The sequence below is a fragment of the Oncorhynchus masou genome, chromosome 9 (assembly GCF_036934945.1).
Source record: "Oncorhynchus masou masou isolate Uvic2021 chromosome 9, UVic_Omas_1.1, whole genome shotgun sequence".
NCBI lineage: Eukaryota > Metazoa > Chordata > Actinopteri > Salmoniformes > Salmonidae > Oncorhynchus > Oncorhynchus masou.
Genome location: NC_088220.1, coordinates 55,748,579 through 55,759,679, shown reverse-complemented (window position 1 = coordinate 55,759,679; position 11,101 = coordinate 55,748,579). Strand labels below are relative to the sequence as shown.

At 41.0% G+C, this 11,101-nt stretch overlaps 2 protein-coding genes across 4 annotated transcripts in view; one reads left to right on the top strand and one right to left on the bottom strand.

Annotated features, from left to right (window-relative positions):
- Window positions 1-218: 218 nt before the first annotated feature.
- Window positions 219-3,867, bottom strand: LOC135545258 (insulin-like growth factor-binding protein complex acid labile subunit). Its single transcript, XM_064972886.1, has 2 exons — window positions 3,826-3,867; window positions 219-2,477 (listed from the first exon to the last, which is right to left on the bottom strand). Exon 2 carries the CDS (start codon window positions 2,466-2,468, stop codon window positions 414-416), a length of 2,055 nt encoding a protein of 684 aa, XP_064828958.1. The 5' UTR covers window positions 2,469-2,477; window positions 3,826-3,867; the 3' UTR covers window positions 219-413.
- Window positions 3,868-8,329: 4,462 nt separating this feature from the next.
- LOC135546263 (MAP/microtubule affinity-regulating kinase 4-like) overlaps window positions 8,330-11,101 on the top strand; it is a 72,039-nt gene continuing 69,267 nt past the window's right edge. For all 3 annotated transcript variants that reach the window (XM_064974547.1, XM_064974549.1, XM_064974548.1), the window contains exon 1: window positions 8,330-9,327. In XM_064974547.1, the coding sequence (XP_064830619.1) occupies window positions 9,280-9,327 (48 nt within the window). In that variant the 5' untranslated portion in view covers window positions 8,330-9,279. The remainder of the gene's footprint in view (window positions 9,328-11,101) is intronic.

Below are 11,101 nucleotides of genomic sequence, written 5' to 3'. Positions count from 1 at the left end.
ACGCAGTGATGTCTGGTGGCGTTTCGAAGAACAAGCAGTTGTATCTCTGAGTGTGCGACTGCATGTCTTGAGTTGGAAAGAGTATGTTTTGTATCCATGGATGGGTGTTTAGTCATAGATTATAGAGTAAATGCCTCAAGTTTATTAACTCTGAGCAACACTCCTAGTCTAATTCACATCAAGATCACACATGGCAGATATTGTAACCCATCAAGAAATTAAATTAAATGATTTGTTTTATTTCAAAGAAAAGCATGAATTTTCAATCAAATATTTAACACCATTCCATGGTATTTTAATCTTTACACTTTATCACTTACTCTTCACAATGCATGTGCAATAGACAGTTGCATAAAAGCATAACCATCTGAAAACAAGAAACAAAACCACAATGCTGAAACCGCAAAAGTACGTCAAAGAAAAGCGCTAGCTAGAAGCCAAGCTGTAAGCACTGTCAGCATCTCTAGGGGAAGTTCGTGTCTGGGGAAGCATGCAATGCTCACACAGGGCTTTAAAAGGTGTGCAGGCTGTGAAATGGGTCGGTTGAGTGTGGAACACATGGGTTCGTCCTGTAACATCTGGGTGTTGTTGATGATCCAGTTACTGATGTACAGGATGGGTGATCTGCAAGAGCAGTCCCAGGGGTTCCCCTCCAGGTGGAGGGCCTTCAGGCTCTGCAAAGGCTCCAGTGTCCCATTCAAAAGACTACTGAGGCGATTTGATTTCAGGTGAAGTTTCTGGAGACGGTGAGGGCCTTGAAACATGTCAGGGTGTAGCTGTTCTATCTGGTTATTGTCTAAGTCAAGCTCCTGTAAGTCGGCCAGGGGTGCGAAGACTTGAGGGTGCAAGGCCACCAAGCGGTTGTTCTGGAGAAGGAGTCTACGTAGGTCATCCAGGGAGTAGAAGGTTGCATATGGGAGATCACGGAGCTGATTGAAGCTGAGATGAAGCTCCTTTAGTGTACCTAACCCATCAAAGCCTGCAGGAGTCAGTGCTGTGAGGCGGTTGTTATCCAAATCCAGCATCTTGAGGCTGCGAAGCTCAGAAAATATGCCTGTGGGAAGATCTTCGATCAGGTTTTCATTCAGCAGGAGCTCTCTCAGGTTTCCTAGGGTAGAAAACTGCTGAGGTTGAAGAGCTGTGAGACGGTTATTGAAAAGCTTCAGGGAGTGGAGTTTAGCCAGACCATGGAAGATGGACTTAGGGAGAGACCTGAGGTGGTTATTGTTCAACTGTAGCTCCCTGAGTCTCTTGGTCTTGTGGAATAGGCCTCTGGGAATTGTGCTTATTGCGTTGTTGTCCAGGTAGAGTGTCCGTAGCCTTCTCAGTCTGGAGAACAAGGCATTATGGAGGTCAGCTATCTGATTGTTGTCCAGCTGGAGTTCCCTTAGCTTAGACACCATGTGAAAGAGCCCTGGTGGTATGTATGAGATATTGTTGCTGTCAAGTTGCAGCTCTCTCAGCATAGTTAGGTTGTGAAACAGGTTCTCTGGAAGGTATGTCAGCCTGTTGTGGTAGAGATCCAGGAGCTCCAGTCTGCCTAGATATTGAAACACTTCAGAAGGAAGGGATTGGAGGTTATTGTAGCTCAGATCCAATTGACCGAGATGTGCTAGACCACTCAATGAGTCCTTAGCCATTATGCTCAGATGGTTATTATTCAAAACCAAGATCCTTAGATGGCTGAGCTCAGAGAAAGCATCTTCTGGTAAAAATGTGATGCTGTTCTTCTGGAGGTACAAGCTGTGCAGCTGTGACACATCCTTCAGGGCAGCAACGGGCACAGAATCTAACCTGTTTCCACTGAGGTCCAGATGACTCAGGTTAACTGCTCCACTGAATGTGCCATTCCCAATGCTAACCAAGTTGTTCTTAGACAAAATCAGCTTTACCAATTTGGATGAATTCTCAAACACCCCTTTCTCAAACTCCACAATACTGTTGCTGCTCAGGTGAAGGTCAGTGAGTGCAGGGGCTCCACCCAGTGCCCCGTACTGCAGGCTGTTGATCTGGTTCAGTGTTAGAATGAGCGTCTTTAATTGACCAAGGCCTTGTAGGGATCCTGGTTGCAGGGCCTCCATGTTGTTCTCGCTGAGGTCCAGGAAGGTGAGTGCTGAGAGGCCTTGGAGCTGCCGAGGGCCCAATGAACCCAGGTAATTACCCCTGAGAAACAGCTTGACCAGGCTGCTCATGTTGGGCCAGATGAAGTTGGAAGTCAAGGAGACATTGAGACAGTTCTTGGTGAGATCCAGGAACTGCAGCTGCTCCAGTCCACTGGTGGGGAATGCCTCGATCAGGTTGTGGGCCATATAAAGCTCCTCAGTACCATCTGGGAGGTTAGGGAATTTCTTCAGCCTCTTGTCCGGGCAGCTGACTGTGACGTTGTCCAGACATTCACATGGTGAGGCAGGACAGGTAGCAGCTACTGAGATGAGGGCCATGATGACCATACTTAAACTCACCAACATTGCGAGGAACTAATATTGATATGACAGGAAAAGAAATTGGGTCAATGTGAGATCGGAAACAAATATATGAAACTTCTGTTGTGACATAATTCCTGTTTACCAGTACACATCCTGCTCAACCGTGTCAATGTAATCTATGCCATTTCATTGTTCCTTTCTTTGGATATTCAGTACAATGTCTTGTTAATTATGTGAAAATCTTGCGACACTACAAACTTGTTGGACGCATTTGCAGTTTGTTTTGTTTGTGTTTCAGATTATGTTGTGCCCAATAGAAATTAATGGTAAATAATGTATTGTGTCATTTCAGAATCACTTGAGAATTTAATCTGTTTCAGAACACTTCTACATTCATGTGGATGTTACTGTGATTATGAATGAATCATGAATAATGATGAATGAAAAGGTTACAGGTGCAAAAAGATCATGCCCCCAAAACATTGGAGGGGGGGTACGATATTTATGGTAGCATCCACATTTACAATAAAAGTGAGTCCAAGATATATAAAGTGCTTTCATTTCTAAATGATAAAACAGATGAAAATGCGCTCATATGAAATGTGACATTCTGTACTGTACATAAATACTTTACTGAATGAAAATATTTGATCACAAATCCAAAATGCCGGGGTATAGAGCCAAATTGAAAGTTTGTCTATAAACATATCAGTACTCTGTAGCAATGAGTACAATATAATTACACTGTGCTTTCCAACTTATTCCAACTTAACAAATATACAGTTTCCCTGTCACTTATTATAAAATGGAACCCAACAGATTGCTTGGGAGTGACACCATCTGTCTTTACAGTAGATTCCCTTATGTAAAATTCCATCATAATTTTTTTATTGAGATTTAAGGGTCAACCTGCAGTTCAAACAATAACAAAGCGACACCCCTCCACTATTTTGGTTAAAAGCTGAGGGATGGGGCTGCAGAAATGTAACACTCAAATTCATGGACATGGCTATGGATACAAGGAAAAGTATAGTTTAAACCATGTTTTGAGGCTTTACATTGTTAGTTTACAAGTACAATGTTTACTAACAAAGGAGTAAAACAAGCTTATATTTTTGGTTCTGATGGGGTACAACTGTTGAACTAAGCTTATGAGGCATCCATAAGTTATATTCTTCAAGAATCAACGGGTATAATATCATTCATTTTAAAGTCAAAAAATGAATGTTGCAAGGCCAATTGCCCCTTTAAGGACTTGCATGTTTATCATATTTTAGTAATGACAAAAGTGTAAAATATGTGCATGCATTTCATTCTCACTTTGAAAGTAAGAGTAAATGCACAGTTGCATACAAATATTTAACCAATTTTTTTATTCACTAATCATAAGTCAACTTACCTTTGAGGAGGAGAGATTTGTGCTGCATGTGATTGTAGTGAAGTCATAAATTGTGAAAGGCACTTGCTTTTAAAGGTGAGGGTTTTATGTGTCGGAAACTTTTTTCAGAATATTACAATTTGTCAGCACAAATGTTGTGGTTTAGAGCCCTATCTGTGACATCAGATCAGTCTCATATTTGATTACCACAGAAAGCTAAGCAGGTGTCTAGAGATGTGAGATGCATGTCAGTACCAAGAAAATGAAATAAACCACTTCAAAGCTTTGTCTGTGACTGCACTGCAATCAGTCTAGTCTGTGTCTAGGGTATACTGATAATATCTTGCTGTGTTTGATAATGTAGAACAGGTATTCCCAAACTGGGGTACGCGGAATGCCATCAGGGTATGCCAAGTAAAAATGTGATTCACATTATAATTAAAAAAACAATAATTAAATCACATTTTCAAACATTTGATTTATATTTTCCAACAGGGCTATACATCTGGGTGAGGTTTTTTCTCACCTGAGTAGCCTCGTTTCACTGCCAAAACTATCTAGTGTTCAGCGAAATAACAACACAATATCAGATACAGGTAGCCTCGTCGAATAACTAACGGGAATTCGCGGGAATTCCACTAACAGTCTGTATGTAGCCAAACGTAGCTGCTGCTCATTTCGTTTGCTCGAAAATTGGTTAAAATGGTTTTTTTTGTAAAAAGTAAGGCCCTCGTCCATAGAGACACATACCAGCTCTACTGGTAGTACTGCTACTACCAGCAGTACTACAACTGCACCTGTCGACGACACAAGTTGTTCTGCTTCCACGAGCCCATCCAATGCTAGCATCAGTAATTCTACATTTGTTGTTAGCCCAGCTAGCATGGACACTGACAGATGTGAATCTGATGCAGCTGAAGAGCTACTGCCCCCTTACCCGGGAAAGCACTGAACAACAGACAGGGACGTTGGACCCTCGAAGAGGTGCAAATATGATGAGAACTACATTGATTTGGTGTTCACTTCTTTTGGGAGTAGTGCCTTTCCTCAGCCACAGTGTGTTATATGTGCAAAAGTACTATCTCACAATTTAATGAAACCTTCACTCTTGCGCAGACATTTAGAAACAAAACATGCCCATTTGAAAAAACCGCTGCGGGAGTATTTGAGCGAGATATTTTTTGAGTAGTAAGATATGTATAAAAGTAACAGATAGCATTAATAAGAAGGGGCTAGAAGCGTCTTATAAGATACCGAGTGGCTAGGACAGGCAAGCCCCATACTATTGTGGAGGACTAATTGTTCCTGCTGCTGTGGATATGGCTGGGACAATGCTGGAGGAAAGGCCAAAAAAACTATACAGAGTATCCTGCCTTGGCAAATCGCGCTGTTATGGCACTGATGCCCTTTGCAACCACATACCTATATGAGAGTGGATTCTTGGCCCTCATTATCATGAAAACTAAATACAGGCACAGACTGTGTGTGGAAAAAGACTGAGACTCTCTCCATTGCAGAGTTATGTGCATACTTTCAAGCACACCCTTCTCATTAACTTGCGGTGATTTATCCACAATTTTTGATGAAAAAATAAGGTTTTATATATAAGATGGCTAAGTAAAGAGCAAAATTATTGATTATTATTATATTATTATTTGTGCCCTGGTCCTATAAGAGCTCTTTGTCACTTCTCACAAGCCGGGTTGTGACAAACTCACACTCATTCTTATGTTTAATGAATGTATCATATAGTGTGTGTGTGCCAGGCTTACAATGAAGACAAAAAACAACATTTGAGAGTGCGCTGACCCTGGTGCTAGAGAGGGTACGCAGCTGGAGGTTGGGGTACGGGACTTTAAAAAGTTTGGGAACCACTAATGTAGAAAATGCTAAAGGCACACACATTTTGATGGGAAATATAGTATTTGTAAACAATTATCTGATACCTTATTATAACATAGTAATGTACTGTGCAGAGAGAGAGCGAGAGAGTAAGAGAGAGAGAAAGATAGAGAGAGAATGCAGCGATGGTCTGTTTAGTTGATTCACTTCCTATTTATTTTTTCCTTCTATAATGTATTAGTTTCAATCACCAAGCATATATCTGAGAGCCTTGAAGCATGGCAATTAAGCTATGCTAGATGAAAGTGAGACCTTTTTGTAAGATGTCTTTCCAGGCTCTTTTTTGAGTGGCTCTGGTCATTTTCACCCTTTTAAGCATTTTGAGATCAACTTGATCTCATAATAGATGCAGACATAAAGGGTAATGGTAGAGAGTGGGACAATTCCATTTGTGACCCAAAATGTGGCAAGAGGTTAATATAAATGCTGAAACTTGAAACAAGGATCAAAGATTAAAGTACTGTAGGCCAATGTGCTTCCCCGGCTGTTTTGAATAGGCCTCCCTGTGGTTCCAGTTCAAATTCACACCAGTTCGGAGACTGGAAGTACTTTGATTTCCTGATGCTGCACTCTAACCTCTCTCTTATATAGACTACACAAATGGAAGAGGGCTTTCGGGCTCAAAGCAGCAGGTGATCACCATGTCACAATTATAATGTTAAAAGGGGGGTTTGCTGATGATGCAACAAAACACTGCCACCACATAACAAGTAAAAGAAAACAGAATCATTGACAACCACAAGATGACGCCATCACAACAGTAATAAGGATGCCTCTGGCCGTGATGAGGCTACTACTCCACTAGGTGGCCCTCTATAACCTAACATAATTTGCAACACAGCACAGAGAGCAAACAGGATGACATTGCAACTTCTCACCAACAAGATGTTATTTAAAAATGTCAATCAGCAAACAAGGTAAACATAACAAGCAAAAGTATGATAACTATATATGAGATTTTAGGAAAAATAATTTCTAAAAATGCCACTCTTGCCTATTTCAATGTTAACCTAACCAATACATTATTCTGTTTCCCATATACTGTTGAAACCCATAATCTATACAATCAATGGTCTTTATTTGTATCTATTTGATTCCTTTAACAATTTGCATTCATATTAACAGTTGGACAACATCTTCAAGCATATTTGAATTACAGCCAAGTCTCATCAAATATAATAATGATTCTATTGCCTGATTTTGTTCACAAAAAAAGGTATTTGTAAACTTTGAACAACAACATCCTGGGGTTCAGGGACAGTCAGGATTGGACAGACACTTGATTAAGGGCAGAACATAGCCTCCAATGTGCCTCCAGACATCATAATCTCTGCCAGATTAGAGATTAATGCAGTGGGAGGCATCGGGGGTTGGCCATGGTACTGCCTTCCAACAGCTGTAATTAGAGCATTGAGATGACTAGGTCTGAAATACAGTAGGTCAACTGGAATAGAGAGAAGTTTCAGTAGTTTGTAACTCTCCTCCATTTGAGGATATGTAAAGCATTTTGGATAACAGCTGATACTGTTCATTTTGCCATGTGATGTATAGGTCTACACTGAGTATGCATGTTTTTTAATAATAATGTAGAAGCCAAATAGTTCACATGGTTCAATACTCTGTCAGCTGAAGTTGTAAGGTAACATGTTTGGAATGAATGGGCTACTAATGGGTTATTAATACAGTACTAATACTATTAATTTATGAAGCTATATCAAATCAGATTTGCCAAGAGTCTTGAGTCAGACAGTGGAGGCTCTGTTGGACAGCAGACCTGACTGGAGGTGGTTTGTGTTCAGTTCCTCAGGGTCAGCCAGGGTTGCAGTGGTGGGGCAGGGCCCTGGTCGATCACCCTCACCCGCTCCGTGTGCACACATCACTTACAATCATGTCTCGGCTCTCTCCATGGTACATGGAAAGAGCAGCATCATCTGACGCCCACACTTTACCTGCCTTCGCACATACCCCATTAGGAGTATTGAAAATTCCACATAAAGTGGTTCCCAAATGATTTGGTCTCAAATGACTGCCTAATGATGCTGAGGGACTAGATGCTGATTAGAGAGAGTTTGACGTGTGGAACTTGTCAGGTTCACACTGTTTCAATAGTGACTCACTTTCACACACTGCTCTATCACCCATGCGAAACCAAGAAAAGAGCTAAACCAACATTCACTATATGCCTATCTCAATAACAAAATACCGAGTGCCCAGGGACCACAGCAGAATGAGGTGTTCATGGGCCCGACACTCTCGTGTCCGATTTGTACAGGTGAGACTATAGTCTTTGGTGATGTGCTTCTGCTGTCATTACCCACTTGGTATAATCAATAAATAGACATGAATAATATAGATAGATTAAAACATAAATTATATACACCAGAGAACAGATGGTTTGTTCTCACAACAATATAAATTACAAGTGGAGGGAAAATTACATAAAAGTGCAGTAGTTTGTTGCTTTGTTAAGTGCGTCAAGTGATGACATTACTGTACAGAATATTGGTCGCCAACGTGGTGGACGTGTGGCTGGTGCTGGTAAGTGCTGTTCTACCAATGAATGAATGGGGGGATTGTCTCTTTAAGAATATGGGGGAAGGGTGTGTTACTGAGCCACCGACGCAGCCCTGCCTATTATTTCTCTTGAGGTTCTTCCCTCTTGCTCTTGTCATACAGTTTGGAGATGCCGTTTTCTGTAGGCAAATGTTACAACTTATAGTTATGTAGGATATCTGCGAGAGTCAAAGTTAAATCATTTTTCGAACGTTGAGTGTTTATTCGACGGCTACTTTTTCAGGAAGTTGTCCATCACGTGCAGAAAGAGAAAGGGGGTAACAGTACATTCGCCGATGCTCTATCCGCAGTTGTCATGTCGTTGTATTGTTTCTTTTGACGGTTAATTATTTATTAATTAACTATGAAATGGGGGCTGGCAATTAGGCTTAAGTCGTTCAGTGTTTTGCCTTGGTAGTGGTTGGTTTTGCGAGCATTATTTGGCACCCCCCCAAAAATACATATTTTTCAACGACAGACATCCACCCATGGTCGTGGTACGCGCAGGCTACCTGACCAATGTTTTTTGTTTTGACAATTGTTTTTTAATTGGATATAACAAACTGCTCTGTTCCTGACATACACCCACATTCATCACTGGAAACACAGAATTGCTTTCAAAAAAATGTTTTAGTATAGTAATGGTGCGATAGTGACAAGAAACCTATTTTGGGTTCATTTTATTTCCAGAATGAGGTATATCATTGATGCCTTTCTTCACATGAAGAATCAACCAAACATGAAGTGGATAGCCTAGAAGGCTATTCGAACAGTTTTCTAGACAATTGTCGTGTTCGGTGTTGGCTTTTTACAATGAAAATTAGTATTTGAGGATACAATTCTGTCTCACTGCTCTCGAACCTGGGGTTGCCGGTAGGAGAGGCGTCTATTGCCTTGGAACACTGGCTAGGCGGTGGAGCGGCCAATGTCGACCGTTATCTTCGGTAGAATATAATCCTGTATATAACTGTTACCCACATAAAAACCAAGTAGCCTAATAGAAAGGATACCTCAGGGACAATGTCTTCTCGTGCAGCACTACCTGGGAACGAGCGGAAATCGGACCTCGTAAGTATTTAATACATTTTATTGTCTTGTATAATCTTTTGTAGAGGTCTGACTGTCATGTGCATTACACCCTTTAAATGGAACAGTGGCATGGAATCAAGCTAGGTGACATATCAACGTACTAAAAAATGACAGGAGGATGCATAAAGCCGATACAATCATTGATTGCTGGCTGGCTGTAGCCTATTTGCACTGCTGTTTAAACCATCATTCATTCACTCTGTACATTTTGTTCAAGTGAACAGAATAACCCATAATACATAATTTTGAGAGAGAGCACATGCTGCGCCTAGAAAGTCTGGAAATCAATAATGATACATCTATAACAGTCATACCATTATGTAATAATATGTCAATTCAATGTGACACATGTGGCCTAGCTAATGCAGTGGCAGGTTTGTATACAGTCTCTCAGGCACAGATATGTCACTTTGGTTTCATTGTTTGCTTCACACGCTTTTTTTTAGGAATGGTGAAAAGAGAACATTCCGTTAATCATCATCGAAAAGCTCTATACCCCTTCTAATTCCCGTCAATCATGAAGGGGATGTTTGGCTTGAGTCTAGTCTGCTCAGTACAGTATCAATGCTGTAGAATAACAGAGCTTAAATAACAAGTAGCTCACCAGTTTTGCAAAGACCTTCTTGATGGATAACTGGCATTTAAAGACGTGGATGTTGATTAAGACAGCCCCCGCACCTCTCTGATTCAGAGGGGTTGGGTTAAATGCGCAAGACACATTTCAGTTGAAGGCATTCAGTTGTACAACTGACTAGGTATCCCCCTTTCCCTTTAAAGCTAGACCGTTGTATATGTTTACTGACAGTGATCCTCGGCCAGACACTTTTAGAAGTGTGAAAATCCACCCTCTATTTTGATCACAACATTGGACGGGCCCCAGTTTATTTCTTTATTTACATAGACGAACAATAGATAGATAGACAATTATATTATGCCACGCCCACATAGCATATTATGTTCTGCTGATTGTTGTTGCTTTTATTTGTTGATCATCCTCTGCTACAATAAATATCCATTCAAATCCTATATCTAAGCAGGTCTCACATTATCATGCCACTGACTTGGTCCTTCCTGGAAGGAATGGCATGCAAGAGTGACACCATCAAAGGCAGATAGATTCACTACAAAAGCATTTGAGTTGAATTGACAAAGCATTTTTGACAGGTGGATATATTGGAGAGGTGTAGGGTCTGTCTAGCCCTGCTGTGCCCACCCTCATCCATAATATTAGGGCATGTCAGGATGTTGGTTGATTGGTGTGGGTGCAGGGCTAAATGAGGATAATATTACGCAACTACAATACATGACCTGAGCTTACATTGTTTTTCAAAAATATTTATTAAAAGGGCATAGAAATCTTCGAGACATTCATGAAGCAGATCATGCTTGTTGTCCTCTTCAGAAAGGACGGACTTCCAGAAGGACTTCCATTGTTTGTTTACATCACATCAAGTGACTAGACAAGAGTACATTTTTGACAACATGATTCTCTTAATTACAACCTCTTTATGCTCGCTTCGAGGAATACAACACAGAGTCTTGTGTGAAAACCCCTGTTGTTCCAAATGACTGTGTGATCTCGCTCTCCGTGGCTGAAGTGAGTAAAACTTTTAAACAGGTTAACACTCGCAAGGCTGCCAGGCCAGACGGAATATCAGGGCATATTCTCAAAGCATGCGCAGACCAGTTGGCAAGTGTGACATTTTCAATCTGTCCTTGCCTGGCCTAGTCTGTAATCCCAAAGACAGTTTTA

Excerpts from the sequence above, each read along its gene's own strand:
- LOC135545258 (XM_064972886.1), bottom strand. The coding sequence starts at position 2,468 with ATGTTGGTGAGTTTAAGTATGGTCATCATGGCCCTCATCTCAGTAGCT.